At 42.9% G+C, this 22,613-nt stretch overlaps 1 protein-coding gene across 1 annotated transcript; it reads left to right on the forward strand.

Annotated features, from left to right (window-relative positions):
• Window positions 1–4,751: 4,751 nt before the first annotated feature.
• Window positions 4,752–22,613, forward strand: LOC138224450 (intestinal mucin-like protein). Its single transcript, XM_069181779.1, has 20 exons — window positions 4,752–5,052; window positions 5,362–5,487; window positions 7,097–7,221; window positions 8,384–8,558; window positions 8,850–9,100; window positions 9,728–9,911; window positions 10,735–10,936; window positions 11,236–11,414; window positions 12,731–12,800; window positions 13,117–13,223; window positions 14,603–14,634; window positions 14,777–14,954; window positions 15,711–15,815; window positions 16,391–16,431; window positions 16,520–16,642; window positions 16,731–16,826; window positions 17,650–17,778; window positions 19,119–19,158; window positions 20,209–20,326; window positions 22,288–22,613. The coding sequence occupies exons 3-20, from the start codon at window positions 7,099–7,101 to the stop codon at window positions 22,454–22,456; spliced, it is 2,322 nt and encodes a 773-aa protein (XP_069037880.1). The 5' UTR covers window positions 4,752–5,052; window positions 5,362–5,487; window positions 7,097–7,098; the 3' UTR covers window positions 22,457–22,613.

Consider the following 22,613-nt stretch of genomic DNA (forward strand, 5'->3'; position numbering starts at 1 on the left):
TCTACAACAATCACCCCTCCAACTCCAACAACAACCCCCTACACCCCCTCTACAACAATCACCCCTCCACCTCCTACAACAACCCCCTACACTCCCTCTACAACAATCACCCCTCCACCTCCTACAACAACCACCTACACTCCCTCTACAACAATCACCCCTCCACCTCCTACAACAACCCCCTACACCCCTCTACAACAATCACCCCTCCAACTCCAACAACAACCCCCCACACTCCCTCTACAACAATCACCCCTCCACCTCCTACAACAACCCCCTACACCCCCTCTACAACAATCACCCCTCCAACTCCTACAACAACCCCCACACTCCATCTACAACAATCACCCCTCCTCCTCCTACAACAACCCCCTACACCCCTCTACAACAATCACCCCTCCACCTCCTACAACAACCCCCACACCCTCTACAACAATCACCCCTCCACCTCCTACAACATCCCCCTACACTCCCTCTACAACAATCACCCCTCCACCTCCTACAACAACCCCCCACACTCCCTCTACAACAATCACCCCTCCACCTCCTACAACAACCCCCTACACTCCCTCTACAACAATCACCCCTCCACCTCCTACAACCCCCCACACTCCCTCTACAACAATCACCCCTCCACCTCCTACAACACCCCCTACACCCCTCTACAACAATCACCCCTCCACCTCCTACAACACCCCCTACACCCCCTCTACAACAACCACCCTCCACCTCCTACAACAACCCCCCACACTCCCTCTACAACCTCACCCCTCACCTCCCTACAACACCCCCTACACCCCTCTACACAATCACCACCCATCCACCTCCCTCTACAACAACCCCCTACACTCCCTCTACAACATCACCCTCCACCTCCTACAACAACCCCCTACACCCCCTCTACAACAATCACCCCTCCACCTCCTACAACAACCCCCTACACCCCCTCTACAACAATCACCCCTCCACCTCCTACAACAACCCCCTACACCCCCTCTACAACAATCACCCTCCACCTCCTACAACAACCCCCTACAACCCCCTCTACAACAATCACCCCTCCACCTCCTACAACAACCCCCTACACTCCCTCTACAACAATCACCCCTCCACCTCCCTCTACAACACCCCCCACACTCCTCTACAACAATCACCCTCCACCTCCTACAACAACCCCCTACACCCCCTCTACAACAATCACCCCTCCACCTCCTACAACAACCCCCTACACCCCTCTACAACAATCACCCCTCCACCTCCCTCTACAACAACCCCCCACACTCCCTCTACAACAATCACCCCTCCAACCAACAACAACCCCCCACACTCCCTCTACAACAATCACCCCTCCACCTCCTACAACAACCCCCTACACCCCCTCTACAACAATCACACCTCCAACTCCTACAACAACCTCCCACACTCCCTCTACAACAATCACCCCTCCACCTCCTACAACAACCCCCTACACCCCCTCTACAACAATCACCCCTCCACCTCCTACAACAACCCCCACACTCCCTCTACAACAATCACCACCCCTCCACCTCCTACAACAACCCCCTACACCCCCTCTACAACAATCACCCCTCCACCTCCTACAACAACCCCCACACTCCCTCTACAACAATCACCACCCCTCCACCTCCTACAACAACCCCTACACCCCCTCTACAACAATCACCCTCTACCTCCTACAACAACCCCCCACACTCCCTCTACAACAATCACACCTCCAACTCCTACAACAACCCCCTACACCCCCTCTACAACAACCACCCCTCCACCTCCCTCTAAAACAACCCCCTACACCCCCTCTACAACAATCACACCTCCAACTCCTACAACAACCCCCTACACCCCCTCTACAACAATCACCCCCTCCACCTCCTACAACAACCCCCTACACTCCCTCTACAACAATCACCACCCCTCCACCTCCTACAACAACCCCCTACACCCCCTCTACAACAATCACCCCTCCACCTCCTACAACAACCCCCTACACCCCTCTACAACAATCACCCCTCCACCTCCTACAACAACCCCCTACACCCCCTCTACAACAATCACACCTCCACCTCCTACAACAACCCCCTACACCCCCTCTACAACAATCACCCCTCCACCTCCTACAACAACCCCCTACACTCCCTCTACAACAATCACCCCTCCACCTCCTACAACAACCCCCTACACCCCCTCTACAACAATCACCCCTCCACCTCCTACAACAACCCCCTACACCCCCTCTACAACAATCACCCCTCCACCTCCTACAACAACCCCCTACACCCCCTCTACAACAATCACCCCTCCACCTCCTACAACAACCCCCTACACCCCCTCTACAACAATCACCCCTCCACCTCCTACAACAACCCCCTACACTCCCTCTACAACAATCACCACCCCTCCACCTCCACAACAACCCCCTACACTCCCTCTACAACAATCACCCCTCCACCTCCTACAACAACCCCCTACCCTCCCTCTACAACAATCACCCCTCCACCTCCTACAACAACCCCCTACACTCCCTCTACAACAATCACCACCCCTCCACCTCCTACAACAACCCCCTACACCCCCTCTACAACAATCACCACCCCTCCACCTCCTACAACAACCCCCTACACCCCCTCTACAACAATCACCCCTCCACCTCCTACAACAACCCCCCACACTCCCTCTACAACAATCACCCCTCCACCTCCTACAACAACCCCCTACACCCCCTCTACAACAATCACCCCTCCACCTCCTACAACAACCCCCTACACTCCCTCTACAACAATCACCCCTCCACCTCCTACAACAACCCCCTACACCCCCTCTACAACAATCACCCCTCCACCTCCTACAACAACCCCCTACACCCCCTCTACAACAATCACCCCTCCACCTCCTACAACAACCCCCTACACTCCCTCTACAACAATCACCACCCCTCCACCTCCTACAACAACCCCCTACACCCCCTCTACAACAATCACCCCTCCACCTCCTACAACAACCCCCCACACTCCCTCTACAACAATCACCCCTCCACCTCCTACAACACCCCCTACACCCCCTCTACAACAATCACCACCCCTCCACCTCCTACAACAACCCCCTACACCCCCTCTACAACAATCACCCCTCCACCTCCTACAACAACCCCCTACACTCCCTCTACAACAATCACCCCTCCACCTCCTACAACAACCCCCTACACCCCCTCTACAACAATCACCCCTCCACCTCCTACAACAACCCCCTACACTCCCTCTACAACAATCACCCCTCCACCTCCTACAACAACCCCCTACACCCCCTCTACAACAATCACCCCTCCACCTCCTACAACAACCCCCTACACCCCCTCTACAACAATCACCCCTCCACCTCCTACAACAACCCCCTACACTCCCTCTACAACAATCACCCCTCCACCTCCTACAACAACCCCCTACACCCCCTCTACAACAATCACCCCTCCACCTCCTACAACAACCCCCTACACCCCCTCTACAACAATCACCCCTCCACCTCCTACAACAACCCCCTACACTCCCTCTACAACAATCACCCCTCCACCTCCTACAACAACCCCCTACACCCCCTCTACAACAATCACCCCTCCACCTCCTACAACAACCCCCCACACCCCCTCTACAACAATCACCCTTCCACCTCCTACAACAACCCCCTACACCCCCTCTACAACAATCACCCCTCCACCTCCTACAACAACCCCCTACACCCCCTCTACAACAATCACCCCTCCACCTCCTACAACAACCCCCTACACCCCCTCTACAACAATCACCCCTCCACCTCCTACAACAACCCCCTACACTCCCTCTACAACAATCACCCCTCCACCTCCTACAACAACCCCCTACACCCCCTCTACAACAATCACACCTCCACCTCCTACAACAACCCCCTACACCCCCTCTACAACAATCACACCTCCACCTCCTACAACAACCCCCTACCCTCCCTCTACAACAATCACCCCTCCACCTCCTACAACAACCCCCTACACCCCCTCTACAACAATCACCACCCCTCCACCTCCCTCTACAACAACCCCCTACACTCCCTCTACAACAATCACCCCTCCACCTCCTACAACAACCCCCTACACCCCCTCTACAACAACCACCCCTCCACCTCCTACAACAACCCCCTACACCCCCTCTACAACAATCACCCCTCCACCTCCTACAACAACCCCCTACACCCCCTCTACAACAATCACCCCTCCACCTCCTACAACAACCCCCTACACCCCCTCTACAACAATCACCCCTCCACCTCCTACAACAACCCCCCACACCCCCTCTACAACAATCACCCCTCCACCTCCTACAACAACCCCCTACACCCCCTCTACAACAATCATCCCTCCACCTCCTACAACAACCCCCTACACCCCCTCTACAACATTCACCCCTCCACCTCCTACAACAACCCCCCACACTCCCTCTACAACAATCACCCCTCCACCTCCTACAACAACCCCCCACACCCCCTCTACAACAATCACCCCTCCACCTCCTACAACAACCCCCTACACCCCCTCTACAACAATCACCACCCTACCCCCATCTACAACAACCCCCTACACCCCCTCTACAACAATCACCCCTCCACCTCCTACAACAACCCCCTACACCCCCTCTACAACAACCAACCCTCCACCTCCTACAACAACCTCCCACACTCCCTCTACAACAATCACCCCTCCACCTCCTACAACAACCCCCTACACCCCCTCTACAACAATCGCCCCTCCACCTCCTACAACAACCCCCTACCCTCCCTCTACAACAATCACCCCTCCACCTCCTACAACAACCCCCCACACCCCCTCTACAACAATCACCCCTCCACCTCCTACAACAACCCCCTACACCCCCTCTACAACAACACCCCCTCATACAACTTCTACGACAACCCCCTCTCCTCCACCATTCTCCCATACTCCGTCTACTACCAGAACATCAACCCCGTATCTCTCTTCTACATCAGTAACCTCTCCTTCTCCGTCTACATCACGTAAGTCTGATTCTCCTTCATCTTATTTGTTTATATAAAACAAACAGTATTTAAGTATAATACTGCAGCGACTTAGTTTAGAGTCATCAAGCCATTTAAAGATCTTGATAGTAACCAGTACTGACTGAAAATATTCTCCAGATCACTTTTTAAATATTTAATTTATGGGGACCTATGGGCTCTTTACTTATAATTAGAAGGTCTTGAGTTTAAATCCTCTTATTTTGTTATTTTACCCTTAATATTCTCAAAAGTAAATATGGTTAGGGTCTAGTGTGCTATCTCTGACATTATTTAATTTCTCCACAGATTCCACCACATTTTCAGTAATTACTGGTACTCATGGTAAGCATTCAACAGATGGACAGATTAAAACAGGAACAACACAAAAACCACCATGCCCTTGCATTTTGAATGGAACTCATTTTAATCCTGGTGAGTTAGACTTTTTACACACTTATGGAGAGTTTATTATTTATTATACATACATATAATTCATATTTATTTCCCCTTTTTTGTAATCATTTTTTGGTAACAAAATAACAACATAAAATAGAAAAACAGCCTCCTTTTCTATTATATCCTTTCCCTTCACCTCTCTTGGGTGGTAATCACCTCTACTCCCAAACCGTCCCACAGAGAAGCCCCGATTAACTGAATCAACAAGTTGAGCACGGTGATGAACTCACTGGAGCTTAGATCTTGTCGGCTGTATCTATTGTCAAGAGGTAAAATGGAAATTGTTCCAAACAGCATCAGAAGAAATGCTTTCCTTTATACAAGGTACATATCTTTATCAAATGTCATGATCTCAGCAAAAGAAAGTAGAGCCAGGACACCAGTTTCATAGATTAGAGATGTGATTATTCTAGAATAAAAAAAGTACTCTGGACAAAAAAATGATGTGAAGTCACTTAATAAGGCACTGGGTCACCACATGTGGCCACTGCAATCTGTATGTGCCTATACCCTAGAGTCCACCCATGTCTGTAGTTCTGTACCACTCTTCCATGAGAAGTCAATCAACCATACAGTACCTGGTTGGTGACTGAAGTGAAAAAAACACTCCTGGTCATAGTTCCTGAAGACCCCATAAAAACCCAGCTGGGTTCAGATGTGGTAACTGAGAATGTCATGACATACAGTATGGATATATCAGTGTCATCTCATCAAACTGTGCATGGAGGTGTAGTAATCATCCTGGAGATCACCCCTTCCTGCAGGAAAGAATTGCTTCAGGATGGGGTGAAGACCATTAAGTAGCAATAAGCTTTGTCCTTGTCTTCTAAGGGAATGAGTGCATACAAACCATGCCAAGAAAATTGCACTTTACAACCTTGCTGAGCCACCAGAAGCCCTCACTGCTTTTGTAGTCTTCTTTAGGTTGGCCACAAACCTTTTTGTCTGTCATGAATAAGATGAAGGATGAATAACCTGACTCCATTGCATTTATCCCCTGTTCAACAGTCTCTTGCTAGCAGTCTTTGCACCACTGGACTCTCAAACATTGACACTTGTGAGGAGCAGTAACCTTAGCATTTTGAGCTGTTTTGATGACTGGAAGCCCTGCCAAATGCACCCCAACAAGCAACCCTCACTATCACTGCTTTTATTCTATTATTTATAGCCATTATTCTAGGCAAAGAGGCCTATCCAGCATTGATATACATGACTCAAGGCATACTGGGATGTCATTTCTTTCATTAGTGCATGAATCACACTTGTGTGGAAACTCTTGTTTTCCACATACTTGGTGTGCCTCATTTATGGAGAAGTTTCTAGTTCTTCCAAGAGTACCTCTACTTCTGTTGAGTTTGGTAGCAAAACAGAACAAGCAATAAAGTGAAAGGCAATAGTTTTGTTTGAAGTAATTTTCAGTAATGATTTCTAAATTCTGAGAAGACTGACCTCACTATTTCCAAAAATCATTTGTGTTCAATATTGTGAATCCTTTCACATCTGACATGGAAATTGTACATGTGAATTGTAGATTTATTCTTCATATAAATAAATTAATTTTTGTTTTTCATTTATTTTTCTGCAGGAATGAATATAAGTATTGTTAGAAATACAAATGGATTCTGCAATTACACTGTCTGTTCTGTTGCTTGTAAGATTGAGACAAAACAAGAGCCGTGTCCTTTTGACTGCCCAACATGGAATAAAACAGTGAGTAAATTCTGCTAATGGTTTGGTTGATGTTCAACCAAACATTGTTGAGACCTTCAAGTAACATTCTCATAGGTTCAACAACCATTTTACACAGAGTAATTTCAGATTCATTAAGAAGTATTCATATAATAATTATAATTTCTTATTCAGGAATAGAATTCTGTATATTGGTATGCACTAGTGAAGGTACTTATTACAGGAAACATAAATTTATCAACAACAACTAGTTGCCTGTCTGCTAGTTGGTTTCTTTGAGTAAATATGAATTTAAAAACTAAATAACGTGTTAGAGTTAATTGGAAACCAACATCACTTGGATACAAGAGAGAGTATAATATGGTACTGAACACTTTGTTTTTGTAAATGATTTGTGTTGAAATTAAAAAGTATTTCATAAACAGTATTATTTCTTGTAATCATAAATGGAAAGATCAAGAAAAAATTAGAGTAATTGTGATACTTTAAGAAGGTCCATATTTCCATATTTATTTTTAGTTAATTCTGCTTATGTTACTACTAATTATGTTACAACAACCTGTGGCACAGTGACTACTGTATACTGTAGGTAGAAATACAATTCCCATAGCATTTTCATAAATGTGGTCCAGAGAAGAATCTGTATTATGTCTGAACCTACTATATAGCCCTCTCACACCATCAAAATGATATTAACCTTAGAACGAGCAAAGAAAAGCAATAAAATGATTGCCTCCTCTCACTGGCCCATGTTCTCATGTAGTTATATATAGAAAAATGACATGGGTCAATAAAGAAGTGGAACAGTTATCTCTTTGCTGAAAATGAGAAGAAAGGAACATTTGTGCCAATACCTATCAACACAGCAGATACCTTAGAGCTAATTTAATCTTACAAATGAAATCCTAGACAAAGCTTTATTTATAATGCAATCCTAGTACAGTAACATGTACAGTAGCTGATGTTGTCTGGCAGTATTCTTTCTGTACATCAGATGAACAGGAGGCTATAAAGTTCATGCCTGATGACTTGCTCAAAAAGTAACAGTCCTCAGAAAATTGTTTCCATGCCTGTTTCAGGTATTTGCTGAATTCATAATCTTGAGCCCCTCAAACAAAACCCAAAGGTAAACTAGATAAGCATTCATGATTTCATTGTAATACATGTTTTCTATGAAATACAGTTAAATGAGGTCTTCTGGCTCAGCAATTGCAAGAAGGTTATATGCATTGGGAATGATACAATACAGCCAGTCCCCTATGAATGCCCACCCACCACAAAGATCTCCTGCTCTAACGGAAGAACCCCAGTGTTGGTTTCCGATGAGAACACGTGCTGCCAGCATTATGAATGTGACTGTGAGTATTCTTTTACACTTCTGCACAAAGAGACTGGGCTGGACTGTATGTAAAATCTCTGTATTTAACAATCTAGGTTAAAAAATATAATTTAAATTTTAAGGTTTTATTTCTGCTACAAGTAAATCCTCATTAATTGTAATTGAAAAAACAAACATCTTATCCTAGGTAATGTAGTGTATTTAGCAAGATGTTGTAACTAATTGCAGTGTTGCACCTTCACACAGACCGCTACAGATTGGTGCCACAGTAAAACAAGATCATAAAGTCAAACTGTTTTTGTGTTTGCAGGCTTCTGTAGTGGCTGGGGAGACCCCCATTATGTCACCTTCGATGGACTTTATTACAGCTTCCAGGGCAACTGCACTTATGTTTTGGTGCAAGAAATCATACCTAAATATGATCAATTTAAGATTTATATCGACAATGTCCAGTGCAACCTGCGAGATAATGTGTCTTGCCCGCGTTCGATCATGGTTTCTTATGGCACACAAAAAATCACCTTGATTAATAAAGATGTCACAGGCAAAGTCAAACTGCAGGTCAGTATGTATTGCAAGAATGTCAAATCATTTCTGCAGTATACATTTCTGCATTCATTAACTTCTCATAACCGTATGAAACTGTTTTCTAAGAACATATCCTACATTGATGTGACTTGTCTTTAATTTTGATAATCTTCATAGATTAATTTCCTGACAAGCCAGATTAAACATCTTCAACTATTAAGCTTCTCCTCACAACATTGAGAAAAACATTATTTTTCTCTAAGTCATTCAGCACCAAAGCTGATCATGTGTACATTCAGTAATCTGTATTACAAAATAAAACTAAATGTATAAATGAATACAATATATTTTATTAGAGTTTATTTCATCTAATTTCTGTTTTCACCATACTGTATCTAAGTAATCTTACCATGCTGCCCAAAAAAGTATTTAATGGGCACAGATCCTAAGTGAGTCATATCAAAAACCACATGTGGCTACTGTATATCTTCACCAAAGGCAAGAAAATGTACTTATTAGTTTTATGTATCATCTGAAATTTGAAATCAAAGATTTTTAAGCATGTCAAAAAGAATACACTATTACAACTTGATCAATTCAGCTGTATTGTTCCTGCTTTATTGCTTCTGTAACTTTTCCCTTATTGTTTTCTGTTTGAAGGTGTTGGTAAATGACAATGTCATATCATTGCCTTTCACTGGGAATGGCACAGAGGTCTACAGTGCTGGCATTAACGTGGTGCTGCAGATACCAGAGATTAATGCTGTGGTGACCTTCGGTGGAATCGCCTTCACTATCAATCTACCTTACAGGTTATTTGGCAATAACACACAGGGACAATGTGGTAAGGCCATTACATTTGTCCTGTTTAAACATTATTTTACACGTCACCTGTCAGACACCTCAAAGTGGCTTGCATTGAAAATCCAAAGGAATAATAACCTACAAATGTGAAAGAATAATAAGGGAATGGAAAAGGTTTAAGCCATGACTTAATAACACAAGAAATCATGCTTAGCAGAGGGAGAAGACCCCACAATTGTGGATCATAGGAACAATATGTCTGGTCCCTAAAAAATGCAGTATGTACTGTAATCTTGTAAATCTGAGAAGAAAACAGAATGACAAGCAGATCTGTCAGGTACTCGGGAATTAGACCAGTCTTTAAACACAACAACACCATTCTCAACTCAATCTGATATTTCCAAGGTAACCAATATCAGGAATATAAAACTGGATTGATGTGATTAGATAATTTAATTTTATCTAAATACAGGAGTGTGAATATTGTGTATTAATTAATCTAACATTTTTTCCCCAAGAAACCAGTAAAGTCAGTTTTTCAACTTCAGCTCCACCAATACACTACTTTTGCTGTGTTTTAAAAGAAATCACTAAAATATTCTACTTAAAGATTCGATGAATTGGATGTTGCAAGCTGTTCACTGTTATACACACAGTCTTCCTCTAGAGTGTTATAAGGTTTAGCTTCTGTGTGAAAAATGATCAGCCATGTAAGGTTGTATGTTCTGAAGAAAAACATCTCAGCAATAGAATTTGTGCCTTCTGGAATTAATTTGAGCACTGTGTGAATAATAATAGTGAAGAAGACCTATTTATACAGTAACTGGAAAAGACTGAGAGAAGGAAATATTTTCTCTCCTCAGGAACCTGCAATAACAACCAGGCGGATGACTGCATGCTTCCTGGAGGCCGGCTGGTCAAGGACTGTGCTGTGATGGGAGACCACTGGGTGACAAACAAGAGCAAGCCCTACTGCATCCCACCTGTCATGCCCACCAGCAAACCTTCAGGCACCACCAAACCCCCCTGCAAACCTGACTCTGTCTGCGACATCATCAAGTCCAAGTAAGATAATAAAACAGTCCAACAGAGACCCATTCATTGACACAGGGTGTCAGAATCTTTTTCCAAAAGATTGCAGACTCCTTCAGTTTCACCTGTACTCTTAATTGAACTAATATCTCACAGCCCCCTACAAAGCCTGCAGAACTCTGCCCTTAGAAGACTTCAATTTACATACCCAAAGCTTATCATAATCTCAGTGAGTGATGATTTAATCACTGATTTTGCACTCTGAACTGATTGTGCAACTGCACTGACTCCTGTTGCCCAGTGATGGACTGCCTGCATGTTGGTATCCGCAGGGTGTTTGCAGAGTGCCACAAGGTTCTCCCTCCAGAGCCTTTCTACCAGGGCTGTGTGTTTGACAGCTGCCACATGAAGAACAGCTCCATTGAGTGCTCCAGCCTGCAGACCTACGCCTCCATGTGTGCACAGCTGGGCGCCTGTGTGAGCTGGAGAGATGCCACGAAAGGGATATGCCGTAAGTGTCTCCACCTGAAGCTGGGAGAAATCTGGTAAAGACTCACACGACATGTGGCCGGTCTGTTTCAATATCTTATAGAAAAGGATAGTGGGTTGTAAGGGATGTACATTCATGTATACTTAGCTCCTGAGAAAACTGCGTCATTGTTTGGTTTGGGAATTGTAAGATCTCAGTCCACAAGTCCCTGCAACGAATTGTCAATACAGCAGAAAACATCACTGGAGCCTCCCTTCCCTCCAGTCAGGACATCTACTGTACCCCACACGCTGCACACACCAAGCCCCTGGGATCGTGGACGATCCCTCCCACCCCTCCTGCAACCTCTTTGCCCTCCTACCATCTGGTAAAAGGTATCGCAGTACACGGCCCAGCTCCACCACTCTGTCACAGCTTTCTTCCACAGGCTGTCAGGCTCCTCAACACCCTGGTACCTACTGCACCTACTCCAAATCTGGAAAACCAGCTCTTTCTTGCCTAATGTCAGGCACACTGTCTGATGTATTCTTTGCACAATCCTGTAAAGTAAATTGCACTATGCAAATTGCACTTTATGTACCCTGTACCCTGTCAGAAATGTCTATGTCTATAGGATTGTCTTGTCAGTGTCTGTCTGTATTCGCACCGTAGACCAGGAGAATATCTCGCTCCTCTGTATACTTGTTTATGCCTGGACTGACAAATAAACTTGAACTTGAACAGTTTCATATTGGTAAACTGGAAACATAACAAGTTTATTAAAAGGAATCCCAGAAAAATATTTATTGATCACTTAGCCAAACAAAGCCAAGGGAAAAGTTAACCAAACACCAAAAGGACTGCTGTAGAAAGTAAAACTTTCCTAACACTATACAATGCTTTGCAAATGTTTTTATTCCTGCAAACAATGGCAAACTTTGCACCATCCCAGTGTTCAAGGTTAGTAAAGATGCATCCAAAAAGGCTGGCAGCTGTAATTACTGCCAAAGGTGTTTCCATCAACTAGTGACCCACAGGAGTGAATGCTAATGCAGTCAGCATATTTTAGTTTTGATTTTTCTTTGTAGTTCTTGCTAACATTTAACTTCTTTACTCATTAAAGTGTTTAGATCAAGCATTCAAGTTTTTTAAAAAATATATTCACTCTAAAAAAGTGTATTCATCATTTGTAATTAATCAGAATGCAAAACGGAAGGGGAAGAATACTATTTCAAGGCACTGTAGACTGCACAATACCATAAAGTTTACTCCTCCTGACACACCAAGGCACTATCGATACTATTTTTGCCGGGTGTTTTATTTTACATAACTGGCATCACACGTTTTCTGTTTTACAGCCCCTACTTGCCCGCCCAACTTGGTCTACAAGTCATGTCATCGTGCAAAGCAGCTCACTTGTGATGACAAGTAAGTTATTAGGCAGATGAAGAAAGAAGAATGTACTTTCCAGTCAGGTTATGAACATCTATGTCTGGTGTGTGTTTCAAGTCAGTGAACTAAGTGCAAACTGCAAGTGTTATTGAAGGAAAAAGTGTAAAGATTTCTTCTACTCAGTTATATATTTTTTTATTCTGGAGAACTTCACAGAAGTTTCAAATACCAGTAACAAACACAATCCAGTTCACACCGTTGAAAAGGTAAAAGAGAGAGGAATAGGTTAAAATAGTTGGACAACAGCATTAATATTCTCTTTTTTAATTTAGATTTTATTTTTTTTTCTCAGCCCATACGAAGACCAGGATATCATCCCACTGATAACAGAAGGCTGCTTTTGTCCTGATGGGACTACAATGTACAATAAGCAGACTCAAATCTGTGTAAAAGAATGTGGTGTGTATATTTATTTTCCATTTTGTCTGGAGAGATGCTGTTTGTTTTGGAGCAAATTGAGGAGGGTTAGTTAGACTGCCAGAATAGTCTCCCTTCATTAACTGGTACTGTATGAGTCAAGGTCCCAGACAGGAAAAAACAGAGAAAAGGGCTGCCCTTATCTGAACCTGAATGTGGAATTCTTCGACTTCTATTCTACTAAAGGGTTATTGATAGAAAGCATGTTCAAACACAAGGCATCTTATCACCACTTGACAAACAATGTTGGCCAGCCAGAGGTGAGAGACTGTACAGATGTTTGGGAACATCTGGAGGATGACCGTGTATGGACAGATTTCAACTCCCTCCTCCGGAAGAGCTACCCTTGCATTTTGGATGTTACCAAGGTCACAGCAGCAGTTACATTCGTAGTTGTAAGATAACAGGTGTGGATGACATTCACCTGAAGATGTTAAAAAGTTCTGAGAAAAAGGGGTTGACGGTTAATACATTTTAATGTTGAGTGAATTTACAGGGCCTCTGGATTGGCAAACTGGGGTGCAGGAAAAAGGATGTGTTCCAACTATAAGGGGATCACATGTCCCAGCCTCTCTGGAAAAGCTTATGCCAGAGTGTTGGAGGGGAGATTCCATCCTTCAGCTGAATCACAAAATGTTAAGGAAAAATGCAGAACCGGTCCCAGCTCTTTGCTCCCTTGAAGATATATGAATGTCTATTGGGGTTGATAATCCAGTTTATCTTTGTTTTGTAGACCTAGAGAAAGAAAATGTCCTGTAGGACCTGTCTCACCATAGAAACAGACAAGACATTGTGTTCTTTACCTACTGTATTCATAGAGCGACCTAATGAAAAACAGCTGTATTAGATTCCTTTCTTATGTGAATGCCTGCACTTATTTCCTTTTAAACTGTCCTCTTAAACTTAAACTGATCTTAAACTGCCCTCTAGCTCAGAGACACAGACATTTCAGAGTTACAGCAATTCTAAAGCATCGAAAGGCAAGTGTATTCTCAGTTCCTCTGCCTCTCACTCCATCAGGCACTTTATGTTCATGATGCTATAGCTTGGTATAAAAATATGTTAATTTGATATGTTTGTATCAGATTATTTGTATATAGCTGATTACTAAGAAATGGGGTTCCACAACTGCTGGTCCCGAGCCTGTGTAGCAGCAGAAGCATTATTAGAGTCCATTACAATTTGACCTGGTCTATCAGCTATACCACCAGACATCTCAATGTAGCAGCCTCTCCACTACAGTCAATAAGGGTCTATTTAGAGCTCAGATTCAGTCTGTAATGTCCAGCCAAGACACCGCTGTACCTGCACCTCCACAGTATCCTACTGACCTGGCTCACATTTGCTCTTTGTTTCCACAGGTTGCATGGATCCAAATCGTAAAGCTCGAAAGGTGAGGTGCTGTTCTTTCACATCAACATACTGTATGCTACACTTACCAGGGGACAACCTGAGCCTTCCCTGACCTTGCCGATATAAGAGGCTGGGAGGCTCTAGTACGAGGTCTGTCTGTGATTCTTCTATTTCTGCCCTAGTTCGGGGAGACATTTGAGTACAACTGCCAGAACTGTATCTGTGACGTCAACATGAAAGGAGTGAGGTGTGAGCCAAAGGAATGTCCAGTGAAGCCCAAACCCGACTGCAGTGGGCCAGGCTTTGTCACCACCAGTGAGACCAGCTCGACGGACCCCTGCTGCAAGGAGCTTGTCTGCAGTAAGTTCATTTCATGACCAAAAGAGTAGTCTGCACCGACACTCAACCATCACTTGGCCTCTGTCACAGAAGAAAGGAGGAACCTGCTCTGCCAATCATCCGCCATGTGGCTGCTTCAACCACACATTGTAACGAACAGTTCTTTCCGGACCCTATGCGGATGACACAATCCGACGAAGTGGGGAAACGTCATGCAGGAATACGGGGCTGAAGACAGGGGGGCGTGTCCAAGGTGCGCTGGAGCTCAGGGGAGGTGTGGCCGAGGCGAACAATCCCAAAGAGTAATCCTTAGAGTATCCAAAAAACACACGAGAAAGTCCAAAACCAGGAGATCCATCAAAACACGAAGTTAAAACCACGAAGGCCGGGTCGGAACCGGCGGACAGGGAACAGGAACGGGAACGGGAACAGAGGTTAAAACCTTAACGGGACCAGGCGCTTCCAGGTCCCAGACTCGCACGATACGGAAATCAGATGCAGAGCCCGGATGAGCGTCAGCGCCTGGCTTTTAAGGTGGGCTGGGAATAGGAAACAGGTGCAGAGAATAAAGTCTTAAGTGAAAGGGCTGGAGCACCCTTAAGGAGGGGGAACTATAATCGTGACACACATTAAAAATACATCTTGGCTATGTCACATTTTCAGCTCAAGATGTTTGTCTAAATGCATGTATTCTTGGGAACACGTTATCACTGCCTCAGTTGTTTGTGTTGGTGAAGTGGCGGCAGTCTTGCATTGCCTCTTGCTGTTTCTCTTCAGGATGTAATGCCAGCACCTGCCCACCCACTCAGACGGACTGCCCAGTGGGATTCAAGCCTACTGTCGTTATCCCTGATGGAAAATGCTGCCCAGAATATAAATGCGGTAAAGGCATTGTTTAATTAATTCATTCTGCAAGCACAGAGCATAAAGGAATGACACTTGGTCAGTTTCCACAATGTGTAAAACATTGTTTTGTGAACCACACATAATGCCTGAAATTGTGTGGTCCCTGCTTTATTGTACTTATAAGTCATCTGACAATAGCCAATGAAACAGCAATTTAAAGAAATACTGTATATAGAAATTTTCCTTACTTTAACACAAAACACAAAGAGCTAAAAGAGGAGCTGTGTTGTAGGATTTAGTACCTGGTATGTTTGGAAACCATTGGTTTTCCTTTAACAAACAGTATATGCCGATAACAGATCTCAGCATGAATAACACATTAGTTAAATCTGCTGTCAAGTCTTGCTATAAACAGCAGAACAGTTTCGTGATGTCATAACTGGAAACAGTTTGATGTCAATAACAGAAACCAGTTTTTACAGGGGAATGGAGTCAGATATGATGTGATATTTAAAAACTAAGATTAGTGCTCTGATGGGATCATTTGGTATATAAGAAAATATCAAGCATCAATGATTTTTCTTATGTTTCTTAATGTTGTTGTTTTTTAGAGAAAAAGGGGGTTTGTGTTTACAGCAACACAGAATATCAGGTAACCAGTTAGAGGATTTATTATTGTATTTCTATTCATGTATTTGTGAACGTGCAGTATTCTACAGAGTATTCTCTGTTCTTCCCAGCCGGGATCCAGTGTTCCAGTGGATAAATGCCAGCTGTGCTCCTGCACCAAGGATATAAATCTCACAACCCAGCTCAACATTATCAGCTGTGTACCCCTGCCCTGTAACAGGACCTGTGAAGAGGTAAGGTTTTCAGCCAATGCACAGTGCCTTGTATCTCAAGATATTTAATAACAAAGACTGATAATATCACTATGGATATGTTTTCCAGGGTTTCCAATATGTCCAGTCTACCACCGACTGCTGTGGAAAGTGTGTGCAGACTCACTGTGTCATCAAAGTGGATGGCACCATCCACATACTCCAGGTCTGCTGAGTTATTTATTGTATATATATATATTATTTGTGGAAAAAACATTTTCAAACACCATAAAATAGGATGCAAAAATGAAAATATCTCATTTCTCACACTACATGAACTTCTTTTTCACTTTTCTACCTAAGGACTCCTGAAACATGGTCGAACAGCTACAATGTGACCCCCGTGTAATAAGGCTTCAATTGTGTCCATGATAGTACCATGGACCCAGCAGTCAGAAGTACCATATCAATAATATGAAGACAGGCCAGGATCCTGGTATCAGGAGAGGGCATGACTGGAGGTTCCTAATGCTGGACCAGCTCTGTTTAGCTGCAGTCAAACCAGCCAGCCAGATCCTTTCTGCCACTAAGAGGCGCAGAGTCGTCATGATTCACAGGGATAGTAAATGTGAACATGGAATAATCCTATTTAGAAAAATGGGACCCAACCTATTCCCAGCACTTAACAACCTCTGAACTAGTCAGGACTGTTATCTGCACTCTCATAACTGCATTTTGTGATACATAGAACATTTGAGTCACAAGAGGGAGATTAACTCTTTAGTTTCTTCAAGGCTGAGGAGGAAATAAGTCCAGTTTCTTTCATGTCCCTGCCACCTAAGACCTTCAGAAATGAAAATCTCCACCTAAACACGCATCTCAGAAATGAAGGACAACAAAAAGCTCAAAAGAAAATAGGTGGATGGAGCCTTATTGTTGAGCAGGCTTGCCAGAATCCTGGTCAGGTGATCTCCTACTGTTTTTAGCATTAGCAAGACTGCCAGCTATCAATACTGATTAACACCACGTGCTTTCTTCTGTCTTCCAAGCCTGGAGATAATTGGTCGCCTCCTGGAGACAAGTGTGAGCAGCACAACTGTGAGATAATCACCAACACTTTTGTCTCCATCAAAACCAGGATTCAGTGCCCTCCATTCAACGAAAGCAAATGCCAGCCTGTAAGTGCACAGAAACCTAAACTTGTTAAAAACTTTGCTTTCTTCATTTGGATAGCAGAAAATGTTTCCTGCTGAGATTTCTTGATTTTCTTTTAATCTAATTTATATTTCAATTTTTTTTGTATTCATCTCAATAATATCAAGACAGGCCAGGATCTTTTCACTATTGACGTGTGTCTTCCTATCAACTTTCCTGGTCTGATCATGTCTGTTTTACATACCCTCTGGTTCATATTTACCTCCTTTACAGTTCCTTTCACCCTAAATATGCTAAAACAATCAGTTTAATAGACACTGGGATTGCTTTTCAAAATGTCACTCTCAGCCGAGCCAGAAACAGTCATGTTTGTCCAGTCATTTTTTTATTGCAGACAACGCCCTGCTATTTACATCAGATATCAGGAAGAATACTGGCTGATCTTTACAAAGATGAAAGATTTCCTTGCTCACAGTTCACCACTTTACCTCCCCCTATTATAAACTCACTGATCATCTTTGTGTTCTGGATTTAAATATTCGTACAAAAGGAAAGTACTGTATCGGAATCTCATACTCAGATTGTGTTCACATATTTCTCATTTACAAATGCAGTCTTTCACACTTCCCCCAGAATTAAATTTAAAAGGCTGTATTGGCAAATAGTTGCTTTTCTGACACATCTACAGATATTTTAGCTCTTCTGCCATTTTCTCTTTTCCCTTTACTTGTAACTGGTAGCACTGCATTCAGTTGATGGCAACAAAATTTGCATACTCTTAAACTTGTAAATTAGTTTTCTTATTTACTTCCCAGGAATAAAGCAATTATCTCTATAATCTATTTAATGTTTATTTTACATGTTAATTTAAAATCGTCGCCGCGGTTATCGCCGGGTTTGTCCGATATCTAGGGGCAGGAGAGGCGTCGCTCTGAATGTATTTCTGTTAAAACAGCCTTTAAGCTCAGTTGTCAGAGAACTCCCGAGAGAAAGTTGCGCCTACGCTAGAGTCTGGCTCGTCCTCCTCTGCAGCTGATTCACCCGGATCCCGGAATGACACTCTCACACGGGTGTGACGCTCACCTGTATCCCCTCTCCCTTGACGCCCTCTAGCGGTGACCTCAGATATAGACTGATTCTCCGCTGTCACGCCGTACAGTGTAGAGAGAAAACACAACACACAAAATCTCATCTTCTTCAGAAAGCATTAAAATACATTCAAATTATTTATTTTGCACTTTTAATTAGCAATATAAAAGGGAATTAGCATAAGCTAATTGAGGCGGATATTAAAGATACTGTATGCTCATACAGTATCTACAGTACTTGAAAACTGTTCTTAATATGTATGTATTCCCTGTAGGAGACCATTACGACAACTGAAGATGGTTGCTGTAAGACATGTAAGTATTATGAATACTAAACTTAATTAGGTGAAATGATAACAATTACAGGAATCTATGGGCCACATTTATTTTTTAGCAAAAAATATGACATCACATGTTAATTTGTCTTTTCTAATATGATTGATATTACATAAAGCATTATGGTTAGGGTTGATAATGTTGATAATAAAAAATCAGTACATTGTGGTACAGTTCCTTCACCGATTTATTCCTGACAAAGCATTCCAAACATTTTGAAAAGATGTAGGTGGGTTCAAGGTCACCACACCATAGTTCAACGGGTCACAGTCATTATTTTTACTTTTTGCAACTGTTAATGTACAATATGTTAATAAACAGTAGTGATGTATTTAAATGTATCATATCTGTTTTTCGATAAATGGTAAATGGGTGTTGTCATACCAAGTTTGTGGAAAAGTTTTTTCATTTAAAGCAAAATGATAATTTTTTGTAGAGTAGATATCTGACTCATTTTTTCAGACAGCAAGCAGAAATTTACATATTGTGAATGTTTTACTAATTTTACTAAAATGTATCAAGAGAACTCTTTACCTTTATAAGTTAAAATATAGTTAATGAAAAATGTAATGTAATAATTAAACTTAGCACATTCATAAATTATTTCATTGTGCTGTATTTATACAAATCTTAGCTTTGTAGCTTCACATGACAGCAGGCCAAAAACATGCCTCCTGCTGTCAGTTTTTGCTAAAAAAACAGTATATATAAATCACTGAATGTACTTATTATTTTTCACTTGGGTCTGGAATATCAGACCATGAATGATCATGAAGTGTAGTTTTTCTATTTTCTAAAAATGATTGGTATTGCTTGTAAGCTCAGACCTGTTTGGTACTTGTTTTACTTGTGGCAGATCTCCTCTTCTCCTTACTGATTGAATAAATAAGACTCTATCTTTATTTTTAATATGGACCACATTAGCTTGATGTGCTGTGCTCTGTTAGTATGGCTAAATATTCTATGGTAGTTGTCTTTCAGCTAGGTCCATAAGCCTTAAGTCGCAGCCCGTGTTGTTTTTCCTCACAGGTGTTGAGAAGACTTGCCAGTTGACCACAGTGAAAAGGAGCATCACTCAGAATGGCTGCAAGTCCCCAGATGTCATAGAAATGACACAATGCGAGGGTGCCTGCAGCTCCTACTCCATGTGAGTTTCCCACGAATCACATTCTGAAAGGTGCCCACAGATGGGACAGTATTCTATTGCAGGATTAGCCTTAGCAGTGTAGATACCTATCTATGCAGCTGGGTGGACTGGGGGAGTCAGGATGAAGATCACAGTGAGGACTCGAACCCTTGATCCTCCTGTCGGCAGTCTAAAACTCTGGCTACCAATCTAGGATAATCTGCCCATTCCACTACTGACATTTTTGTTCATTTACTTTGCTTGTAACTGTGCAGGCCTAAATGGTGACTTTCACAGCATGAAAGCACAGATAAAATAATCCAAATATGGATTACAACCAGAAAGGAAACTCCTAGAGTTATCATAATGTCTTTGGATTCTACAGACTCAAGAGAAATAAGGCCTAGATATCACTGATTTGATAAACTGCTCTGTGATCCCTTATACAATGGACAGAAACAAACACAAAACGTAATGACAAGCTAGGTTTATCTTACACTAGAACTTCAGTAGGTGGAGTATTTTCCACAGAAAATGATGTACTGTTATGCAGATAAAGGCTTTCAACTAACAATACATGATCTATTTTGTGATAAAATCTTTTTTTAATTGTCAGGCAAAATATAAAAAACAAACAAAACCATACAATCCCATTTTCTCCTCTACTGCCCTCTCTGGAGCCCAGGTAGTATCCTGCCCTCCATCTCTCCCCTCAGGTTATTATTGCTGTTCAAGTGGCAACTCCTTCCCTGCCCAAAAGGGCACCTCCTCCCCAGCCCGTTGGAGCTGCTCAATGGACAGCTCCACATGAACATTAAGGTTCAGCCGTGCCAAAACAGGGCTGGCAGAGGCTATGCCCCCATCTTCATAGCAGTAATAACACCAGTCAGTCAAATTCACTCCTGTGGCACAGATAAAACTGATCAGCTTTAACTTACTGGAAGTAGAGTTAAATAGGACTAGGACATGATAGCACATAGCACAGATTGCCAGAGGTTAATATGAAGATCTCAGTTTGTTGGCAAGAGCAAAGAGACCAGTTCCATTGTGCAGATCTTTACATTCAGTATTAAAATTAGGGACTGGAACAGACACACTGCACCTCAGGGAACTCCATTAGCTTCCATTGCTGAATGATGGTGTATACAAAAAAGAAAACAGTAACCTATAAATTGTATGAGATTGGAGGTGTTAGGCTGTACAGTACATACTTGTAGAAAGTTTCTTACCATTTTCTAAACTGTGAATTTCCAGATCGGACCACTAGGGGGAAACAAAGACATGCTATAGTGGGAACCTGTATTGTTTTTCCACCACATACTGTACACCCTGACCAGATAAGAAACATCAGGGCTGAAACATAATTTACATTTTTCAGAAAAATTCCAGAGTAAATGAAGTCTTGTAATTTGCAAGGAAAGACTTTCTTCTCATTGTTAAAGCAAACAGGAGCATCGGCATCAAACCAAACTACAGTAGGTGCTATACGAATAACCAGAAATATGTCTAAAGCTGAAAACATTCAAACTAAAATAATTAAATTTGAATCAGCTGACAATAATCCAAAAAAGAAGGATGCAAAAGCCATCTATTTTTATGGTACCCCATGTAGTCAGTGCAGTGGATGGAGCTTTGGTCAACATAATATTTAGCCTGACACGCGTCTGCTTTGACTGTCTGAAAGAAGTGGTTAATATCCTTTTTCGCATGACAGAGGTCTGCTTTCAGTGTGCTGACACACATTTCTCTCATTGATCTGCATGTCTGGGCTGTCTGAGAAAGCTCAGGACTGTACAGTACTCATGCAGGACCATGCCACAGATGGTGTCATGAAATGGCAGAAAAGAAACTTTATGTGGTTTAAGATCCATTTTACAGTACATGACCTCCCTAGATGCTGAAGATAGATTCTGCACAGCCCAGCTTTAAGCTGTGGGATAGACACAACGATATATGAGTTGTTCTTTCTTATGCCCTTGCAGGTACTCGGCTGAGGCTGCCAGCATGCAGCGTAAGTGCTCCTGCTGCCAGGAGGTGAAGACTCACAACCGCACCATCCAGCTGATCTGCCCCAATGGGACCACCAGGCCCTACACCTACATCCACGTGGACGAGTGCAGCTGCCAAATCCCACAGTGCCGAGTGCCGTAGCAGTGCGATCACCTGGAGATCAGTACCATGCACAGGAAGGAAATGAGCTGCTGAGCTACTTGCCTTTGTAATCACATGTTTTTAGATAGATGACAACCCCACTATGCTTTTAAAATGTGCTACTTTGTTTCTGCCTTCTAATAAATTCTTGACTTAC

The sequence above is a fragment of the Lepisosteus oculatus genome, chromosome 21 (assembly GCF_040954835.1).
Source record: "Lepisosteus oculatus isolate fLepOcu1 chromosome 21, fLepOcu1.hap2, whole genome shotgun sequence".
In the NCBI taxonomy this organism is placed as follows: domain Eukaryota; kingdom Metazoa; phylum Chordata; class Actinopteri; order Semionotiformes; family Lepisosteidae; genus Lepisosteus; species Lepisosteus oculatus.

Coding starts and splice junctions, on each gene's coding strand:
- LOC138224450 (XM_069181779.1), top strand. CDS start 7,099: ATGAATATAAGTATTGTTAGAAATACAAATGGATTCTGCAATTACACT. Junction 15,816..16,390: donor CTGCCCAGAATATAAATGCG/GTAAAGGCATTG, acceptor GTTGTTTTTTAG/AGAAAAAGGGGGTTTGTGTT. Junction 16,643..16,730: donor GTAACAGGACCTGTGAAGAG/GTAAGGTTTTCA, acceptor TATGTTTTCCAG/GGTTTCCAATATGTCCAGTC.